Source organism: Xenia sp. Carnegie-2017, unplaced genomic scaffold, assembly GCF_021976095.1.
Source record: "Xenia sp. Carnegie-2017 unplaced genomic scaffold, XeniaSp_v1 HiC_scaffold_1, whole genome shotgun sequence".
NCBI classification, from domain to species: Eukaryota; Metazoa; Cnidaria; class Anthozoa; order Malacalcyonacea; family Xeniidae; genus Xenia; species Xenia sp. Carnegie-2017.
Window position 1 is genome coordinate 7,914,117 of NW_025813402.1, and position 22,520 is coordinate 7,936,636.

At 35.5% G+C, this 22,520-nt stretch overlaps 4 protein-coding genes across 9 annotated transcripts; 1 reads left to right on the top strand and 3 right to left on the bottom strand.

Annotated features, from left to right (window-relative positions):
* Positions 1–503: 503 nt before the first annotated feature.
* Positions 504–7,646, bottom strand: LOC124444273. The gene is made up of 7 exons (XM_046994854.1): positions 7,223–7,646; positions 3,792–4,056; positions 3,217–3,488; positions 2,910–3,092; positions 2,663–2,832; positions 2,267–2,485; positions 504–1,677 (listed from the first exon to the last, which is right to left on the bottom strand). The coding sequence occupies exons 1-7, from the start codon at positions 7,532–7,534 to the stop codon at positions 1,419–1,421; spliced, it is 1,680 nt and encodes a 559-aa protein (XP_046850810.1). The 5' UTR covers positions 7,535–7,646; the 3' UTR covers positions 504–1,418.
* A 1,210-nt stretch (positions 7,647–8,856) lies between these two features.
* Positions 8,857–13,003, top strand: LOC124444283 (HSPB1-associated protein 1-like). Of its 2 annotated transcripts, XM_046994861.1 has the most exons (6): positions 8,857–9,981; positions 10,855–11,210; positions 11,594–11,695; positions 11,776–11,823; positions 12,110–12,181; positions 12,256–13,003. In XM_046994861.1, exons 1-6 carry the CDS (start codon positions 9,570–9,572, stop codon positions 12,457–12,459), a joined length of 1,194 nt encoding a protein of 397 aa, XP_046850817.1. In that variant the 5' UTR covers positions 8,857–9,569; the 3' UTR covers positions 12,460–13,003. The 2 variants fall into 2 exon arrangements, with proteins under 2 accessions (XP_046850817.1, XP_046850826.1); XM_046994870.1 differs by lacking the exons at positions 11,594–11,695; positions 11,776–11,823 and having other exon boundaries at positions 8,858–9,981.
* Positions 11,825–19,646, bottom strand: LOC124444244 (mitogen-activated protein kinase kinase kinase 7-like). Of its 5 annotated transcripts, none has more exons than XM_046994831.1 (16): positions 19,115–19,646; positions 18,649–18,759; positions 18,439–18,504; positions 18,268–18,313; positions 17,909–18,056; positions 17,352–17,476; positions 16,755–16,788; positions 16,540–16,634; positions 16,311–16,368; positions 16,146–16,218; positions 15,200–16,025; positions 14,661–14,728; positions 14,401–14,460; positions 13,502–13,557; positions 13,021–13,114; positions 11,825–12,858 (listed from the first exon to the last, which is right to left on the bottom strand). In XM_046994831.1, the coding sequence occupies exons 1-16, from the start codon at positions 19,220–19,222 to the stop codon at positions 12,790–12,792; spliced, it is 2,037 nt and encodes a 678-aa protein (XP_046850787.1). In that variant the 5' UTR covers positions 19,223–19,646; the 3' UTR covers positions 11,825–12,789. The 5 variants fall into 5 exon arrangements, 2 of the variants coding, with proteins under 2 accessions (XP_046850787.1, XP_046850799.1); XM_046994843.1 differs by having other exon boundaries at positions 18,649–18,795; positions 19,115–19,193; XR_006947915.1 differs by lacking the exons at positions 11,825–12,858; positions 13,021–13,114 and adding exons at positions 13,644–13,788; positions 13,885–13,973.
* A 386-nt stretch (positions 19,647–20,032) lies between these two features.
* LOC124444297 lies at positions 20,033–22,460 on the bottom strand. Its single transcript, XM_046994882.1, has 2 exons — positions 22,313–22,460; positions 20,033–21,490 (listed from the first exon to the last, which is right to left on the bottom strand). Exon 2 carries the CDS (start codon positions 21,472–21,474, stop codon positions 20,515–20,517), a length of 960 nt encoding a protein of 319 aa, XP_046850838.1. The 5' UTR covers positions 21,475–21,490; positions 22,313–22,460; the 3' UTR covers positions 20,033–20,514.
* Positions 22,461–22,520: the final 60 nt, after the last annotated feature.

The window sequence follows — 22,520 nt, forward strand, 5'->3', positions numbered from 1 at the left end:
TGCATATATTGCTTGAATACTTTAATAAACACAATAAAACGCGTGCGCTGATTGGTCTAGAGCTGTGTTTGCATTAGCCTGTGCAAAACACATCCGAGCTCAACCAATCAAATCAATCATAACAATCAATCAGTCAAAGAGAATTTGCAAATCGATCATGAATACATTTTAGCGGAAAAATTAAAATGTTTGTCTGTTTCGCATTATTGTTATTTTATGAAAGAAATATAAGATGTTCTTTGTGTTTGCACTGGCTTACGCAAACCTCGGAGACGTTTGTGAGAACTCTCGAGCAGGTGCAACTCTCGACCTTCGGTCTCGGGCTTCCACTGATCAGCTCTCGAGTTCTCCCAAAGATCTCCTCGTTCCTTAAGCCAGTGCAAACACAATAAACATCTAAACAGCACCCCCGCCTCGTAAGCCTATGGATGTTATTTCGATAAATCAAGCCTTGACGCACGATTTGCTCATTATGGCCTCGCTCAAAGTGATGAAATGCTTCCTTAAAATTCAAATCATCATTTAATACTTTCAGATTTACGTATATGTATATAATTTGAAAAGTGTACCTAAATCGATTATTCGCCTAAATAGTAATTTACATGTTGTAAAACCTTTAAGGGTTGGCTATGTTCCATAGCCATCATCAGAGAATCAAAATACAATGGAACCTCCACTTAAGGACACCTCTCGGAAGCGTAAACCTCCCAGAAGCGGGTACTGCTTTTAGGTCCTTGCGAATTAAATATTGCCTCTAAGAACCTCTCACAAGCGGACCCTTGGGACCACAACCTCGTGTTAGCTTAGGGAAGGTTCAACTGTATCTATTTCTGAGATCAGTTAATTTCTTTTTGTTCATCTGTTTGCCAAGAAAAGTTAAAGAAAGGCCGCTTTGACTATTCTCAGCTCTCATTGAATTATCCTATTGAAAAACAAAAGCAGATGCAAAGCAATCGACTTCCAAAAAGCCCATCGTCGCTATTTTTATACTAATTGCTGCCAAGGAAAGCATCATAATAGTTCATGGGTCGATTGAACGACGGCCAGCTAGTGCTGCTCACTGGATTAAGACTACAGAGTTTCACTATCGTTCAGAAAATACATACACCTTTTTCATACGTTCGAAAAATTCACTATCCAATAAATAACAGTATCCAGGTTTTGTACAACCGTCCCCCAGTGATATTAAAGTCAGTTTTGAAAAAAGCTGATATTTCTCTAGATTTTCAGGCCTAATATATTCCGTTCTCCTTTTCTCTCCGAATTCTCGTGATCAGTTTTCTACCAAAGAATTTGACCGACTCGAAACTTTGCTCACGTGATTGGAACGTATGAATAATGACAAATAATTAATAATAAATTAAGGCCGTGAAGTTTAAAAGTGAGCAACTTTAAGACTAAGTACGTGTATTCTAAAATCAATCAACATTTACGACGTCAATGGATGGAATCCTTAAAGAAAGACGGTAATCTACAGTTGGTGTATAAAGGAAATGTGCAAATTCCGGAGCGTCTATCTCACTGGAATATATACTATCACGCGTCCTCAAATCTCGGGCGATTGTTCTCCGTAACTGTTGTGACTTTCTGTTTAAATTATCTAACTGTATGCTGCTTAACTCGCCTACTTTTATTCTAAGTTTGTTGAAGTCCGATTTAAGTCCCGTTTCCAAAAACCTAAAACAAAAAATTTATAAAATAAACACAATGAAACGCGTGCGCAGATTAGTCGAGAGCTGTGTTTGCATTAGCCTGTGCAAAGCACATCTGAGCTCAACTAATCAAATCAATCAAAACAATCAATCAGTCAATAAGAATTTGAAAATCGATCATGAATACATGTTTGGGGAAAAATTAAAATGTTTGTCTTTTTCGCATTATTGTTATTTTATAAGAGAAATAAAAAATGTTTTACGTGTTTGCACTGGCTTATGCAAACCTCTGAGACGTTTGTGAGAACTCTCGAGCAGGTGCAACCCTCGACCTTCGGTCTCACGCTTGCACTGATCTGCACTCGAGTTCTCCCTAAGGTCTCCTCGGTTTGCATAAGCTTGTGCAAACACAGTAAACATCTTTTATTTCTTAAATGCAGAATAATTGTAAGATCTTTGCTGCGGACAACATTAATTAAGAAACATTAATGCGTTTTACTTTTAATCTATTGAATATTAATATAGCACATGTCACCAACAGTGTAACTTGTAAGACCATGTTGCTGCATTATGGCATATACACGAATCGCAAGAAAAAAGGTAAAATTACTTACCTATGGACCAAGAAAGAGATTGGATCTGTCGGTATATGTGGAGGTGAAGGTGCTATCTCTGTCGACATGTGAGCAGGTCGTAATGCTCTAGTACAGTAGTCTTGCAACAAAGAATGAAGCCATTCATTTTTTTTGTACCACTCAACTACAATCTCTAGCCTTTCAAAGAACTGCTTCAGTTGACAAAAATCTGCGAAATTTCCCGTTTCCAAAAACCTCCTACAAAGGAAAAGAAATTAGAATTACCTACAAAAGTTCAACCATAACTTTCAAAACTAGACTTGCATTGAATATTCGACAATTCTCCTCGTTTAACAATACAATGACGGGAGTTCTCATAAGCGAGTGTGGGAGTGTACTAATTTACGCATTCGACTGCCTGGTAAGAACTCTTACTTATAACTCTTGTGCTCCGTAACAGCCCTAGAAATTCGGTGCTCCTTCATATAAGCTGGGCCTTTCTTGTTCTGCCATTGCCATACTTCGTGTATTCGTTCAATAAACGGCTTAGCTTTGCTGAGGAAATCGTTCAGTGTAAGCTCCACATGTTGAGCAACACCTGATATCTGTTCATGGGTAAAAAAGGACAAAATTTGACAACAATTTGGCAAATATCATATGCATGCATTCCATATTGACTTACCTGTTTGTTCACAAACTTCAAACAATCCTTATAGTCATCGATAAGCATCTGCCCTTGTCTCGGTGGCCAAAGCTGCAAACTTTTATTTTCCAGCCATGTCTTAAAATAATGGCAGAAATCAGCGTATGCTTTTACAGTCTCAAATCCACCTTTCAAACGACCGTCGATGTACATGGCTGTTATCTATAATATTTATATTAAATAATAATCAATCTCAACGCTACAGACGATGTAGATTTTGCAGATTTTAAAGTGCACAATGAAATGAATAGATGGCCCACAGGTGACCACACAGCTTTTTAAATACCTGATGTAACATGTAACTAGGCGTGGCTTTCGGCATATGCTCTGTGATTGCTTTGAGAAACCTCTCCCCAGTGTCACGATTGTCCATGAATTGATACCATTTCTGCTGTCGCGACGCATGGAGTGATAGTTGATAGTGTTCTTCCAGAGCTTGCCTGTTTCGTAAGCAACGCCGAAGAACGTAGTTTTGCATTGACTTGACACCTCCATGTTTGGCTATAAACAACTTGTACAGTTCCTCCCAGTCGTAGTAATTGTGATTGAAGAGGTTATCTAAAGAGAGTAAAATGAACACTATTGAATCTTAAATTCAGGGTTTCTGATTTGTCAATGTGTTGATCTTCATTTCCAACAAGTGACGTCAAAACGCAATCACGTGTTGTAAATTAAATCTAAGGGATGGGAATATTTCGAACACTGAACGTCAGTTTTTACGTCCAAAGTTGCATCGGCTAAATAAACACACAACAGCCAATTCACGAGAGTCTAAATGAGACAAGCTGAAGATCCAGTCCGTAAAGTATTGTTACAGCATAAAGAAATTATCTAAGTTTGTACAGGTTTGCCAGATCTCACCATCATGATCGTGTTCATTATTCATCTTTTCCAAATCTGAATCGGATAAGCCCCATATGGACTTAGCTTGACTAGCCGTAAGCTGGCTGACACTGCTGCTTGGAGGCTCAGCGCTAATTAGATACCACACAATCACAGACGTTTTCAGTTGACTTACTGGCCTAAAATACTTATGGTTGTTTTTCAACACGCTAGCTTTCCAAAATAGTTCATACAAATACAGGTAAGAGTACTCCGTCCATTTGACGTATAGATTAAAGTCCACCTGAAATAAGAAAACATTCATGACTACATGCAGGAGCTAAATGGAAATGAACATATAAGATAAAAATAAAGACGCATAATAGTATTTCACTTCAACACCACCACCCCCTGCCGTGTTTTAGATGCTCAATCGAAATCGTGACATACAAATTACGTTTTTGCAATTCATTAGTTTAGTTTTCTCACTTTGATTCGCTAAAATCTTGAATGAAAATTTAAAAATTTTACGCCAATTTTTACGAGCCTAAGCTTGTGTGCGTGAAGTGAACGATTAGATTAAAGAATAAAAGCTTATGAAAGCTCTTTTCGTGGTGTTCAATCAATGTTTTTCATGGAGAACAAACTGAATTAAAGCTTCAAAGCCAACAGTCTTCACAAAATAAGCACTAAAATGGTTGTGTTATGTACATAAGGCGACGACCTATATTTTCTTCATACATAACTAAAGAATTGTGTTGCGAATGATATCTTATTATTAGAAGAAAAATATAACGAAACAGAAAACTTGCTTACAAGCATCTCACAGGGAATATAGTGGATGATAGAATTCAAGAGGTCATTTGTTAAAAAAGCGCAAGTGTAGAGGGATGTATTTTCATTCTAAATGACATCCATAAAGATGACATCTTTTTGTTTAAAAAAGCAATCAAATTCATTTTCGAACAGAAACACGTTTGTTTATAATGTCGGTATTCAAACAGAGAAAGGCTCACATTCAATATAGCCATTCATTCTTCAGTCATGAGCGGCTGCCTTGCGTTAATGAGAAAGGGGAAATGAGATCTGGCATGAGATAAAAGCTTTGTGCCATGGCAAAGCAAATATGAAAGTCTCGATATGAATACTGCCAACAATGATGAAATAAAACTATTCACTGTTCATGTTGTTTCAACGTCCGGACTCCCGTAAATTCAATTCAGTTCGAGAGAGTTTAATCCCTTTTAAGACATAATCTCGTAAGAACACCTCGACACTTGAAAGTTGAAATTCATAATCTGGCGACAAATTCTTTCAAGTCAGATGTTTACGCAAAGGATGTTTAGCATGCTCAAACTCATGTGGGGATAAATCGCTGACTAATTTACTCCAAATCAAATTTCTTGCCATCAACAAGATCTCTGATGCAGTCATGTGTCGACTGTCTTAGACACCATCTTTTTGTTTATATTTTTTTAAAGAGAGATACAAAGATCGATACAAAGAGCGATAGTTCGTGCAGATGACGCGCACCCTATATAGAATTGATACGAAATAACAGGAAAAGAAGCCCTTGAAAGAAAAAGGTTCCAAACAATACATATCGGTAGATAAACTCTAATTTGGAAGTCATCATCATAGATGAATTTATGGAAAAGAAATCTTTTCTTATTTGAAATAGCAATCCCAACACCAAACCAGCTTATCGTATGGGTCAAGAAATTTTTTCTTATAAAACCAATTGAAAAAACCTAGGAATATTCTTGCTAATATTATACGCTCGATGTATGAACAAACAGTACGTATTGTTGTTGCAACGTTGCAATATAGTCGAGTATCATTGTGATTGAATGACTGATATTGCACGCTAAAACAGCAAGGCATACAAAAAATATTGTTCTAATGATATTTTATATAATTGCACATGACAGGATAATTTGTGTGGCTTAAGAAAAAAGATCTTTTTCAGTTGACTGTTTTTAAACAAAGAATACACAAGGCTAGGAAGGCTAATGGCGCGTCAGTTTAGATTGCACAATTGGCAAGGTTGAATTTTTTCTTTGGCAAATTAGCTAGTTCGCATATTTGATTAAAATGTCTTCTATCTAAAATTAAAAAAACGCTTTGTTTTTTTGTGAAAAGTAGAAATTCATATTGGTGTTGAAACGAGAGCAGCCCCAATAAAAAAAACATTGAAAGACATTTAAAATTAGCACGTCTGTAAAATTACTGCCTTAACATAATTCTGTGCTTTGTTGAAGCAACGTTTTTTAATAAACGTAAGATACCTGCGAGGTACGAGGCACACATGTCAATTTATAGCAAGGCTTTTAAATAACTTGATGCAAAACGCGATTCATTTATTCGCCACTATCTCGTATTGCGTGCGTGTATTGCGGTTGCGCTCTCCTGCAGGGTACGTCAAAGAACGCGAGTAATGTGGCAGATTGTTGCAAAATTGATTCGAACCTTTTCTAAATCAAACACAGACATAAACAAGCAAGCTGTGATGCTAGAATATGAAATATTTTAAATACAACGAAAATTACTTCATGTACGAATGTGGAAAAACTAAAGCCTAACAACAAACAAGGAAAACGAGTGAGTGTTCTCGACTCACGTTTTGATTGATTTACAAAGCTTGAAATAAATCAAACCCAAACATGTCGTTGTATTTGCATTAATCCATAAATATGCTTTTTCCGGAGTTCAAAATACCGAAATACAATACACCGTCGCAGACAGCTCAAAGATATTTTAAAAGATATTTTATGTCATTCTGAAAGATGAAAAAACGTACTGCTCATTGAGATAAATATTTCGCCGTTTTGGCGAAGATCTCATGTAAACCTATTAAATGCACTTTCTACAGTGAATTGAATCAGAAGAACGGAGAAGAATTTCGTAAGCTTAGAATAGCAACATGTTGTAATTATGACTATAACAATAATTACTAAAGTTCTTTTCGCTTTAAAAGATACGCTGAACGCACATAGAAATGCAGTATTTCGAAAGGCATATATTTACGTTGAAATGAATTTTCATTATCTTACCTTGACGAAAGTTCTTGAATTATAGATAAGACAAGCAAAAGTAAATATTATTGAAGAAAACCCGACAACCTCGTTGCCCCATGTAGTCACGGAGAATTGGAATTAAACATAAACAACAAAAAAACACGTTTCAAGCATAATAAAAAGATGGCTTTATCTCAGTTGACCATCGAACAGGTTGATAATGCATAGTTATTATTTTCAATACAAATGAAACGCTTGTATTCCAAACATGGAGTCGGTAAGACTCAGAGGAAACTCCACAAAAGCCGAAATGCAATATGCCTGATTATAAATTCATTGAATGTTTCAACTCGATCAGAATGTTGAAATTGACGCAAAAGTAGCAATAAAGCAATTCGAAACTCAGTTCGATCTAATATAGAGCAAGCCTGTGTATAAAACAAATTCTTTTACCTTACAGCGATGACGCCATACAACATCCGAATGACAGAGTCTATGAAATAATCGACAACTCTTACTAAGCCGTACTAAAGTCCTAGCGTCCAGATATTCAAGAATATAAACAAGTACTTCATCACTTAGTTGATGTAGCTTCGAACTTTCACCGTTCAAAATACATTGAGAAAAGTCCAGCACTCTGCGTTTCTTGTTTAAAGTTGTAGTTGATTGTCTTGGCGTACGTTGTATATTGTACAAATGATTTAACGTCTGTCGTCCACAAGTTTGTACTGAGTTTCTAAGCTGTAAAACAGCACAATCCAACATATTCGAATGAAGAAATACAAGGAATTGTTAACACTATCCAAGCGAAATCATCAGCTGACAAGACCCTCAAAGCTTCCGTGGTCAAATCGTAAACTGACATGACACACAATGGCTAAAATCAATATAAATAGAGCTTTGTTTTCCTTTTTTCACACGTGCATTTTTACGCAATTACGCATGCGCATCAAACAGCTGTCTGGTTTCATTACCTGGGAGTGGTTTTAGCCACGCAACAAACCTCAACGAGGCTGCAGGTTGCCGTTCAGTCAGTTTCCTTCTTAATGTCTTCAAAAGGTATCCGATTTTTTAAAGTTCACTGTTTCGAGATGTGCCAACGGCTTGCTCTTTTTTTTGTAATCAATGATCGATTTGTTGCAAATATACGGGCAAATATTGCTCACAAAGAGAATTTAAATTAGACTGAATCAAATCAAAAGCGAATCTTTTCATTAGATCTCGATATTTTTCTCTAACTGAAAGTGACGATAGCAGCCATTATTGAGTCAACTCTAAAGTACAAGAACCAATATTATATTGTGAATGTATGACTCGATAAAGCAAGAAAAACACAAGTCACTGAGCAAGATTTCATTTCGCTACTTTCAAGTTATACTATATGATATAATAAATAACAAATTTGTTTAGCCGTTTACGCTAATCTCTTGTGATGATCGAAAGGCTTTTGTTCACTTCTTAAAAACCGCTCTGTGTTAATGAATTCATGAAAGAATTTCGGCTGCAAACTGCTTCTTTTGTATTTATAGAAACAGTTTTCATTCACTGTTCCTATTAGTCTACGCTTTATAAAAAACGATTTACCCTCACTAAGCCAACTAGTCTACTCATTTACCATCCAGTTTTAGATTTTCAACTTTCTGGCGAACAGAACTCCTTGTGCTAAATGAAAAATTGTTGACATCTGGTCAAATAAAAGAAGGCATTATCGTATCTGTCAGTCATAAACATTTATTTCAGGTAATGGAACATCATTGACATCGGAAGGCACAATGCCACAGCATATGCTCCTCAGATAAGTTCGCTAAATGAAAAAAACACACGCTGAGGAATTACTATTAATTTTTGTTGACCTACAAATGAAAAGGTGTGCATGTTGTCATAGCTGCCAGTAATAATTTAGTGACAACATGACACCGAATATCTATTATAAGGCTTTTGTGGCTCAAACAACAATATTCCTCATACTTATAATCGCTAATGTTCATATTTCCCTCTATTAGTGGTTTCTCTATTTTAATACGCTCTTTAAGTGCATGCGTCACTCGCCCTCGTTATGAAACATAACTACCGGAAATGAACTCTTTCTTTGTGAGGATTGGAGAAAAAACTGTCAACGACAAAGTGGCGTCTTTTGACATGGCGTTTTAGTGCGACAAAAAATTTTTTCTTGTTGCCTTCGTCAATGCGATCATATTTATCTAAACTATTGTTAATCTACTAAACAATTATGGCTATGTCAACAGCTCACAGATAACATGAAGGTTGTTGTCAAAAAGATATAATGGAATTTGAGAATGCACACAACACGCCCTAAAAGAAAAATATTATATTTGAAAAAGTTTAATATCCGGTATCAAGAAAACTTAGAAGTTGATACTGTGGATTATCAATATAGTGATGAGTTGATGGCAACAACCAATTTTACCCAATGCGGTAATCCGATTTATGGTAATTGAAATCCTACGTTTCAAAATATGCAACACTATTGACCCTTCAGCAGTTCAACTCGTCTATCCCTGGTCACCATAACGATAAATAAAGATCTGATTGTCAATTGTTCATTAGTATGGTCATTATCAGCCAAAGAAGATTTAACTGATATTCTGTTTTGAAAAGAACCATCTGGTTGAAACCATCGTATTAAAACAACGGCAGGGGGGGAGTAGAAGTTGCAAAACTGAACCTTCAACTCTATCTTTATCAAGAATACACTGGCTCTTATTTTGTTTTCATATAGTTTCTATCTTTATTCAATGACTTTGATGGCAAACAGACAAAGGTTTGTGTCTACTAGTAGATGATATATTCTTGTTTATACGTCAAAATGTTAGAAAGCAGTGTCAGTTCAAGAAAACGAAGAAAGGGACAAGATGTTGATTGTGTGCACACTAATTTGTCTGATAAACATTTAAGACGTTACATCCTCGAGTTGGCTAAAGAACCGATCATATTTTTGGACCAAATAACCTCCTGGAAATGCCTAAATTGGACGCCTAAAAGTTTAGCGAAAGATTTGTTTGATGTACGAACAAGATTTCGATTATGTCCGCGTATTACCTCTGAGAAGTATCGCTTTCCAGCTAAGCAAGCTGTGATGGAAACCGAATGCGATTACGTCGTTGCCACCATAAGCGAATTTTACCAATGGTTATCTTTAGATCATGAGAAATTGCCGAATAATAATCCTTTTGCGCAGTTTCTTCAAAAAGGTAAAACACCATACCTATAAGGCATAATGCTGTTTCACTAATCCTAATCAAGTTTCCTGATTTGATTTTTTGGAAGCGGAGAGAGTTGTTAGATTTAGAGAATTGGCTCATTAAGATGTCTTTTGATAGTTAGTGGCAGAGGAAAGTCGGTACAGTTAGAGGTAGAGCAAAGTACAAGCAACAGAAGTTGGGGATTGGTGGTTATGCATATTCAACGCATTTGAAATGAATGCCAAATAATATGCAGTTCATTTTGTCACAGTTATTTGTTAACTATGTCATATAATTTAATTGTAACATAAACATCTAACATGTATACATGTAACATATTTACATTCATGAAACATATACATGTAACATATATAAATGTGACATAAATGTAACATGCAACAGTACATTTTGTCCCAAGTGCAGGAGTCACCATTTACTATGGTGATAGCTGGGAGGGCACATTGTTATACCCTTTGTACTTGTAACATATATTCATGTCATGGTAAAATTGAAAACTTTCAGCATATAATTTTGGTTAAAAGTATAGCTCCACCAAGAAGCAAAGACAGGGGAAGCATTTTACCATAGGCCACCTGCTTAAAGCGGGCTCATGATTTAAGAGATAATCTATAACTGAGGAAATAATTGATTTTAGTTTTATTTTCACTTAATATGTTGATATTACTTGTCATTAAAGTTATCAAACTACATCCATATGATGTACTTCTCATGCAATGGCTAAGGTTTGATGATGTCACAGGGCTCTAGGAAAATTTGGCCTCAGGCCCCACAGGCCTTGACTATGTAACTTTCATCGAGGCCTTGACTATGTAACTTTCACATGCTGCTCTTAACATCTATTGTTTTTCATGGGCAGTGTAGATTACACATGCTATGCAGATTACAAATACATGAAAGAATTATTTGTCAAATGTCCTGAAAAGCACCATGAAGTTGATTGGTCATATCTTGGTTTTCCTGAAAGAAACGGTGAACATTCAGCCTTGTGGTTTGGCACTGCCGAGTCGTTTACACCATGCCATTATGACAGTTATGGATGTAATCTGGTTGCACAAATCTATGGCAGGAAAAGGTGGTTATTGTTTCCACCTGAACAGGGAGAGTTCCTCTATCCCACTCGCATACCATATGAAGAGTCAAGCGTGTTCAGTCAAGTCAATGTTAAAAATCCTGATACAACAAAATATCCCAAATTTCAACATGCTAGGGCGCACGAGGTAATAATGGCTGCACACTGAATTTAAAAACCTTTCCATGAGAAAAGTCAAAAACAATGCTGTGATGAAGACACTTGTAGCATCGTCTCTGTTAGTTTTAGTAGACAGTGCATTAAGTATATTTCGGGATCAAAAACAAAAAATATTCAGATCTGTATGGCAAATTGTAGCAAATTACGTTCGTATTACAAGGGAACACAAGTAAGTTGCACAAAAGAATATGTGCGAAATATTTTACACATTGAAATATTTTTATAAATTCAAAATTTTGTTAGCGAAAGTTTTCTCCTGAAACACTTCCCAGACCATCCCAAACATAAACAATCACTGAAATCTCAGGCACCAAACATATGTAGCTTGATTTTCGTATTTTTGCTAATCAGGTAATTCTCGAACCTGGTAATGTACTTTTTATTCCAAAACATTGGTGGCATTATGTTGAAAATTTGGAAACCTCGATTAGTATCAACACCTGGATGGAAATAGTTAAGTCTTCATTGCTACAGTCACCATTGTATTACATTATCATATATGTGCTTTGCTAATATTTATGTAATAAATCCAGGATTCAGACGACTACGATCGTGTTGAGGAATCAGTAACAAGAGCGATTGTACGTGAGCTGGTTTTTGACTTTATTAAAGATTTTGTCTAAAGTTGACCCCATAACGATTTCAATGCACCATTGGAAGTGTAAATCGTTATAACTGCTGAATTTACAAAATCTGTCAGTAATAAATTGTCAACGTGCGTGAAACATAACATAATTATCGTATAGTTCCCGGTCAAACAATTGACATGTTTTCTTCCATCAAAATGCAACATCCAGTATGACAAATACTTACACTTAAGCAAATGTTTTGTATTTGGTACTATAAAAGTATTGTATCGTTTTCTAGATATGTTCTTTAAGATCAAAAGACAACAAAACATGCAGGGACAAACTTTGGGCTACTCCATCTATGAGAGAGGTCAAAATAAATTAAACTCCAGTTGTGTCTTTTGTACTCACTAATCAGGAACTATTTTTCTATCCTAAATACAGGAAGATTTGTCATTTGAAGAGAGCCTAAGGTTGTGTCGAAAAGCTGTGGTGGCCTATTACAACCGAAATACAAAGCGAGGCAATGAAGTAGAAGAAACGAGGACGAAGGAACTCAGTGTTGAAGATTTCATGAATGCAGTTGTTTCACCAGACGTTGTGAGAATTATTACCGAGAAAATTTTTGATCTAACAAAGTCTCCTTAAAACCTAAAAATAGTGCCCACTTGCTTGTTTTAACGAGTTGCTTTACAGTAGAATGCATCGCAAGAAAATGTCGTTCAACACGGGATGATTTCTGCCTTTCAATGTATACATGCACGCTAAGCAACGCATATAGCGACATTCTCAATCAACCTGTTGATAAATATATGTATGAGAAAACGCCATTTGTGCGACAATGCCAATTGCTTCAGGTGTCTTCTTTGGGCGATGTGACAAAATGGCGTCGAAGTTTTCTTGCATAAACAGTAAATGGCCTTTCCAGGTACGCAAACCTTATGGGCGGCGGTTGGTTGATGCGTATTGTATGAACTTTTATTTATACCTATGCATTTTTTTCTCCAATTCATTCTCGAGCTCATCACGAAGACTTTTCAAATTGTCCTAGAAAGTGAAAAAGAAAAATGGTGACGCTGTTTTTTACTGATATTTACGTAGTTTATGTTTTATGACGTCAAAAACACCTTAAAATGTCATTAAACACTCTTATTCATTTATTAAATATGAGGTACAAGAGGATACAAACTAATATATGTATATGTGAACCTGTTCGCTTTTTAAAAGGGAAAACTTCTCAATGTTTTTTGCCCTCGACTGCTCTTCTTTTTCGTACATTTCTAATTCGTGATAGAGAGTTGACCTTTAAAACAAAACAATTCTTGTAAAGAACTAAAGTAGAAACTGAAATGATGAAATTAATTGTTCATCTTTACTGCACTTAAAAGAATCTTATTTCATCTTTTTGTCAAGAACATGGAAAATTATCAAAGAATTTGGTATGTCCGATTTTAAAATCAATGGCATTGCTAAGGATTTTGTCTGGGAACTGGTGCCCCCCCGCAAATATTTGCTCTTCCCCTTCCACCTGGTTTGAACTATCATTTTGTATTTTCCCTACACAGTGCAAATTTCGGTGTGTCCCCTCCCAAGAAATTGTGTTTTAGCTTTAGCCCCGCCCAACCGAAAAAACTGGCGACGCCACTGTTTCGAAATTTATTAAAATATAAATCAATCTTCATCCACGCACCTTCTCTGCAAATGTCGCTCAATCTCTTTTTGCAGCTTTAGATAATCTTGAGCCAACTTCAATGAAAAGAAAAAAGGTGGTTCAATGTTAAACAATGGACGCGGGACTTTAAAAAAATGTTCAACAAAACATCAGATGTTACCAATTAAAGTGCTAATGAAACAAACACTTTGATGGAGAACTTTTAATGAAAGCAGACATTCCTAAACTGTGACGGTGAAGTCGCATGACATTTATCTCAGCAAAATTTCGAATTCCTTCACTTTCGTCGCAAGTTTTGCAAAAACCTTTTGAATAAAATTCTCTGTCATTTACTCTTCACAAAGAAAGAAACTCTGGTGATGTATCGTATCAAATTGACCTGACAATTCACGTTCTCTTACATCAATATCTTGAGAATGAAAAGAAACTCGGCAAGATTGATGTAACGTATCAAATTGACCTGACAATTCAAGTTCTCTTACATCAATATCTTGAGAATGAAAAAAAAAGTGCATCAAATTTTCAAGAAAAGCAACTATCATTCGATAATGTCTTGTCAATTATCTTTATGTATGATTATAACACACGTATCTTTGCAATTATACTAGTCTTTTTCATACAGCTATGTAGTCAGTTTTATACTAATGTTTTTAATAATAATAATAATAATAATAATAATAATAATAATAATAATAATAATAATAATAATAATAATAATAATAATAGTCAATACAATATCAAATGCTCGTTTCATTAGCACTTTCACAAGTTTAATGCCTGTCATCGATTATCCAATGTACAATAAGTAATTGAAGAATGGCATTAAATCTGCCAATTTAGAAAGTACATACACGCTTTTGGCATGTTCTAAGCAAGACATACGAAATGCAAAAACTACAAAAACTGAATTTTTTTACCTGCATATGCTCCTCAAATAACTTCATTGATTCGTCGTTACCGGAAATAGGAGTTACTGGCTGAAATATAAAAAGTGAGAAAGAATGAAACTGAAATCTTTACGTGAACAAGGATAAGTTCTATGTCATGATAAGCAGTATAGCCAAAAACGCTTGTTGCTGTCGTCCCTTATCGTGTACTTTCTTGTTGTTTTTTTTATACTTGTTTCCAGTGCTTAGGTATAAAATTTACAAACTTAAGCCTCATTTTCAACACATACCTGTAGATGGGGATCCAGATCAGCAACATATCTTAAATCTTCACGTTTTATTTCACGTGGAGTGACATCTATGTGGAATTGAAAGTGTTTCAAAATATGTCAACCTCAACACACATCAAAATGCAGCTACGCTGAAAGACGAAGCTCGTGTGACTATAAATACAGATTGTCAATTGATGACAACATACGCAACAGCAACAGGCGTAACATTTTAGTAACAGGACGAAGCACTTTCAACGATCATTCACGATTGTGCACTATTACTTTAAATCAACGAGCTATGAATTCGTGAAGTGTATTGCAAAAACGAAGACTTGCTCGTGGTAACTTAATAAACTTAAATACACTTGAATAACATATTGGATAACAATGTTGTGTTGTACGATACTTTTCGATTTAACACTCACCATGGTATGAAATATATTACTCAATAATGTATTAAGTAAAGTGTATTAATATTGGTATGATCTTAACTTAAGTCGTTTAATCAACGTATTAGCCATGAAAAGAATTAGAATCACACAGACATGTATATTTACCGGAATAGTGTCTCTGTTTGGTTACTTGTTCCTTCCGCCCTTCATAAGAGACCTGACCGGCTGAGTGTGAGCGTTGAAAGTCATGACCGTTCTCCACGTGATCATTACATTCCTCGCTAAATACTTGATTCAGAGCCATTTGTACATCCAGCAGGTTCAGTTCACCTTTATTGGAGCCAATCACGGGTGTGTTGTGTGGAGGTACATTTCCGCTTATCGGAGATGCTCTTCCGTACGGCGAGTCTCTAGATGGAATTTTTACCAAATTTGGATTGCTAGCTATCTCAGTTTGTTCTACGGTTCCTTCTGTGTCAAAGTTCGCATCGTCTGTGGGAAAAAGAACGAGTAACCCTTTTTCCTTCTCACCACCGTTGATTTGCTCGGGAATATCAGGTGGAATTTCTTGCGTAAAATGAGAGTTTAACGCTTCAGCATTCCTTCCATCATCGAACTGCAAAGCCAACGGGTCAATACCTGATGTCACCTGGGCAAAAGCTCTATTTTCATGAACGATATCAGAGCTTGGATCTTTCTTGCCTCTTGACGTGCCATCAGCATTGTTCGACTCGTTTTCTTCAGAGAGCGTTTGCAATTCACTAGGATTGAGTTCGCACTTTTCAAACCTTAAATCGCCTGGATCGCTTTGTGTAGTTTCGCCTTTGATAGATGTTCTTTCTGTACTTTCAAACGGCAATTGACTGGGAAACACCGGTTCAGACTGGGTAGACAAACTTTCGGACGATTCTGAAGGATCCCCGCTGTTTTCCACAAAAGAAGCTGTCTTTTTCTCAGGATAAACGATTGGCGTATGATGACCTTTAAAAAACTATACAAAAAAGTATTTTCAAAACGTTCCTCTCAATCCAAGGTATGGAAAACTTTTAGGTGAAAATAAAAAAATGAAAGACGAGGATCATACTACAAGATGTTCAAATAACAATCACACCTGCATGAAATGTTTCAAATAAGGAACTATCGCTGAAAATGACGGTCTTTTCTGAGGCTCTTTATGCCAACAACTACAAAAGTGGAACATTTCATCTCAATAATTCTGAAAGGACAATAAAAATTTGATAGTTTGAAATGAATGCCGTGATCAGTTTGTATGTACCGAGTCATCAGAGATTTGAAGGGACTTGGTGCTTTTCGTATTGAAGGAGGTCGACGTCCTACGTTAAAGAAAGCAGCACAACAATTTAGGGCATTTTTAGTGTACAGTGAAGGCAGACACGAGATTTGAGATGGAACTAAACTATGTTGTCTATTTCTATCCTCAACAATTGACTAAAATCTAAATGTCCCAAGAGACTAGCTGGTGATTAGCTGGTGCAATATTATACCTTGATGAACTGCCCACATGACACGCAGGGCTGGTCCACCTACATCGTCATATGGCTTACGTCGTGATATCAACTGCCATAAGATAACACCAAAACTGAAAATAAACAACATTTATAAGTGAATACGATAAGATGTAAAAAATCTTATATTTAACATTAAGATCGATATACGGGACCGGGCAATATCAATGTCAGACAGGAAATTATTTCCGCACCTGTATACGTCACATTTTTCTGTATATTTATCCCCTAGATGGAGAATAAAGAATTAATTACGAAGGTTGATGTTAAAAATCAACTGGGAAACGTGGTTGCTTGCATAGTGAAAAGCTGCAAATTAATGCACAATATACGTACAAAACAATCGAAAATATTTCTACATTTTAAAATACATGAAATGCTAATTGGATCAATACTTGCTAGCAAGAGATGACTTAAAACAAACATTTACTTCTCTAACTGATCAAAATGTATCAAACTACACTAACACAACATTATATGAATAAAGGAGATAACAGTCTTTAAGGCCAGTACTCCGTTTTCAGACACACACTATCCTTTGTGTTTCAAAAATATTCTACAGCAAAACTATTTTTTCTATAAATATATCAGTTATTTGATTTGCCTCTACTTAATATTTTCCTCACATGATCTTTTAGCAGGATAAATTGACAAGAACAAGGGCAAGACAATTCATGGAGATTGACAAACTATATTTTTGAATCAGTTATTCTAGCACTGAATATGAACAATGAATGAAAGTTTTTCATAGTGTAAAACATGACACTCAGACACTGTGCATCAAAATATACCTTCAAAAACTTCAGGTGCCATCCATGCAGCGCTTCCTTTGTTGTTTGTCATGTACGTTTGCATATCGCAAGCTGTACCAAAATCACCAATTTTCAACAGTGTATGTGTAATATCCAATAGTAAACTGTAAGAGAGCAAAATTAGATTGACATTACTTAATCGAAAGACACGAAAGATCATTTGATAGAGGCATTGGAGTAGAAACAATTATAAATTGCATGCAGCAATGTTATAAGTTATAAGTTATAAATATAACACAATATGAATTAATGCTATAAAAAGCAATGGAAAATATTCTCACTCAGAGAGAGACATGCAAAATGAAGAGCAATAGAATCCTCAGAAAAAACAACAGTGAAACATTTTAAGCAAATATATCCAGACAAAGATCGACCTGTTTCTTCTCTTGCCAAAAATTGGAATGCTTGTAGAGCATTATAAGTAACAGTAAATGATATATCACAGAACAATTCATATATTTAAGGATTGTTTCAGCTCAAACATGTGTTCAGTGTTGTATATACTGCCAGCATGAACTCTCTTTACATTCACTTACTTAGGTGGTTTAAGATCACGGTGAATTATTGCCTTCGGATTGGTACCATGTAAATATTCAACACCCATGGCACATTGCAGAGCCCAGCTTATGACATGTGCAGCAGTGTATTCCGGACGTGCAACACAGTTTTCCCAGCCATGAAGCACTTGACATAAAAAAGCAACATAAAAGATCCAGTATGACTTAATAGCTCTTGAATATAGTAATAGCTTTTAAATATGATGAACTCAAAATTTTGACCAATTTTTAGGACATCTGACAGAAGTTGACAATATGTAATACTCAAAACGTCAATATTTTTCCTAGTGCAACAATTAAAGAAACAACTTATTGAGAATAAAAGAAACAGAACCTACAATTATAAAGTGATCCACCTTCGGCAAATTCCATGACCAGACCAATCTAGTTCAGAATAAAATGAATTTCTATACATCAAGTAGCTAGCTAAAGTACAATTCAAGTCATCTAGTCTGTGAGAATGAAGTAGTGATAAACTAAATGAAGACAAACAAATAATTTCCACCCACCGGATTATGCACCACTCCATATAATTTAACTATATTCTGATGCTTCACTCTTGACATTTGCTGTGCCTTGAAATTTTTGTCAAAAACATTTTGAAATACAACAATAGCATTATAGCAAGTTTGTTCATCAGTACGTATTTATGGAATCATAACATTTTCTGCTCATTAAATGTATGAGATAGACACACAAGATTCATTACAATTATTTACCTCAATTGTAAATGCATTCTGCTGATTGTCAGCTTCCAAAGTTTTGACAGCAACAATTTTCCCACGCCATTTTGCCTTGTGGACAACACCAAAGGCACCACGTCCAACTATCTATGATACACGAGGAAAAGTGCACTATGAAGAGAGCTATAAAAAGCATTGTTTAACCAAGTACAAATCATAGACAAGTAATTATGACTCTTGCCAGAAACATAACTTTTGATACATAAGTGAGAAATAGGTCACAGCTCAACTGCTAAGACATTAAGTGGCACAGATGTTCAAAACAAGATCAGTGTAATCCTAAATTACAAGTGATAACTTCCAGCGTATTGGCTACACACATGATAAGCCATCATAACACACTTTCCCCATATTTAGACAGATTTATTTGACAATACTTATCGTCCATGTACCAAGCACAATAGTTTTAACACGTATTTCTTGTCTACACAACATTTCTTACCTCGATTTGTTCTACTTCTTTTCGTGGAATTTCTTCTGTAAACGTCAAGCAGTCTGCTTCTGCATCGCATCCGGCAAAGAAATTAGATGTAGAAGGAAATATATTCATTTTTTAATCCTAAAAACTACACTTCATCTGACGTTTACATCTCGTATTTACTTTTATTTTCGTGAAAGACTGTCTGGAATCACTATGTCTGGAAACATTTCCGCGTGTACCCGACAAATTCCGACAATTACCATAGAAGGGTATGCTAGATGATTATAATTATTAACATTTCCTTCTTTCTTTCAGGCTCATAGTAGTTGCAAATCGCTAATTTTGTTCGTTTTATAGCGATTTGCAAAATTAAGTTTGAACTTCTTCGTTTCAACATGGCAAAATATTCGAGCCACAGACTAAACAAAACTTTTTATATCACTCAATCCCTTTAACGATTAACAAGTTATAGATAGACCACAAACGCAACTTTTGAAAAGCTGCAACAGCTCGATGTTGTCTTGAAACCAACGTCTCATACAGTGACGTAACTGGGGGTTTTCTGCATGTCAAGTGTAGAGGGCCCCCAAGCATTAGGGCCCCGGACGAGAATCGATTACCATTTAATTTTACTTAATACGATTCAACTTTGCAATTTAATATGTAAACAAACAAATAGAAAGATTCATTTGAGAAAACTTTAGACGTACGTATACTCTCAACAAATTGACATACACGGTATACTCGTGCACGAAACAATGTCTCATAAGGCATAAACTGTGATTTAAAACAGAAAATAACTTAACTTACACATCTACTCTGTTGACTTATTTTACATCGAATTTTTGGTAGTTCAAACACTTTCTTAAAAAAGACCGTTGAAATCAAAATAGTTTCTTAATAACTCATTCATGCTTTTACCGGTCATTCAAAACGCAGTTTTTGCTGCTCTTCAGTTTTTTGTTTAGTTACTGTTTGTTTTTAGTTACAATTGTGCTGTGGATGTTAAAGTACCCATTCTATCATAAGTATACGAGACTTTTTATAGTCTACAAAAGATTTAGAATTGTCTACTTTTTTTGCCAATTTGTCTCTAATTAAAAATATACGTAAAATTGCATTATGTAACCACAAGTTGTACAAAGAGGAAATGTAAAATAATTAGTACAATCATTCAACCTATTTTATAGTGGAACACTGGGGGGCCACCGATGGCTAACTAACGAAGGATCAAAGTGGTTGTGTTATGCAACTGGTCTCATATGATTTCCCTTGAAGTATCATGCATTAACTACATACACAAACTTAATGCGTAGATACACAACAAATTATCAATATTCGTCAATACTTTTGTTTTTATTTGGGTGTTTTTGGCTCAGTTGTTATTGACCATCTCAGTATTAGGCACCATTTCAAAATTATTAATCAGCAATATAACAAGTGCCATCAAACTTCGATCCTTTAACAATTGTTGTGATTTTGGGATCTGGAAGGACACCAAGAGGATTTTTTGTGCTATGATCCTCATACCAATAGGACACTTGACTGGTAACAACTCTCACATACTGTCTATATGTTTGTTTAACAAGAGGCAAAGCTTCATGTGGTGTGCGATCTGTTATCCAATACATTGTGTTTGCCTGCATCATTTCACTTTTAGCATTTATAAATGATCGAAGATGCTCAATGTTACCATGTTCACCAACAGCATCTGGAGAGCAGTTGTCTTCTGGTGGCAGAATCTTACAGTTCCATACTTTACAAGAGTTGGGAACATTCGAGACCATGTATATCCCTCCTTGTAACTCTTGTCTGGTGGTCACCAAACCGTGTCCCCATCCAAAAAACTTTGATGTAGTATGCAATCTTCCTTTGCCTCCCTGAAGTAGCAACAGTCCAGGAGATTCAGTGTGAATACCAGGCCTGCGTTGAGAATTGCCTTTCTCCACATAACTTTCATGGATTGTAAGATATCCAATTTTCCCCAATTCTTTATGCGTAATACATTGAGATATTATTTCATCCCAATACTCTTGAAGATGTCTCTCCAATTGAGATTCCTTGAATGACCTTGCCATAACAAATGGCATCATGTTGATATTGATATCACTTGGTTGTGGAAAATGGACAAACCAATCGGAACGAGAATCTAAGGCTGTGTAACTATGGCCCCATTTGACTTTCACACAATAAATATCATAGTCATTCCCAAACTTGATCCTTGATTTGTAGTAAGTTATAATATCTTGCCATATTGCTTTGAGAATGAAGTGATGACCAACCAAAAGATGCAAGGGACTATTCTTGTCATAAAGACCTTGAAGAATGACTTGTGCTATTGGATTGAGCTCAGAACATTTATCGTCATCCTTTGACATCATGGTATTTTTACACCCTCTATACATCAAGTCAAAAAAATTTATACCATGAGATGAGATCTGAAATGTCACATGTTCCGCACATAGACAAACCATGACCACTCAAAAAACTATCAAAAAATTTGACTGAGCAAAATAGTTTAACTAAAAAATTTAATAGTGGATTGTGGGAAAGTTGATTATTATTGAATTACATGGCATGACAATCAAAGAAAGCTTAAACCATCAACATTTTGTAGGGGTTTTACATATGTTTAAGGCATATTATGTTGATACATAAACTTCAAGATATGCCTACTCCGTTGAAGAGGATCAAATTTAATAGCAATAGAATCAATTAGATGATATATATTTAGCAAATAGTTGATACAATGACTTGCCATTGTTATAAGAATTCCAGTGAGTGACAAGCACAACAAATGTTAAAATTGATATTCTTTAGGCATGGCCTGAGCTCAAACTGAAAGGTGAAGTTAGGAAGCTGTTAAAGTGCCTTAACAAGCACAAAAAAAGCACAATTATGGAATAGCTTGCCACAAAGACCGCCAAAAACAATCAGGTTAGTTCATGATGTAGTTATGATAAGGAAAAAGGTTGGGGTTTGGCCGTTCGGGCCTGGCATGCAGTTAGAACTGATAGTGTTTTGAGTACTATTCTATAGCATTGAAATGTGAACAATAATATGGATTATATTTTATTTAAATATTGTGAAGATATGTATTCACAAAAAAGCACCAAGATAGATAGATAAGCAATGTAATAAAGAAAAATATCAGACGAATCGAGATGATCATAGAACGTACTATGAGATAAATAGATAATATTACTAAAGATGGTTTACCTTTGAATTATGCCTTACTGTAAACTGCAACAATTAAAAACAAAAACCATAATTCGAAATGTTCGAATAATTAAGAATCATGTAATTCGCGAACCTAGATTTTATTGATTCGAGGAAAAATTCAATATCTAACACATCTTCCTGCCATTTAAAGAGGGCGTGTAATAAACTAATATTTACATATTTGATAGTCTACAATTGGTCAACA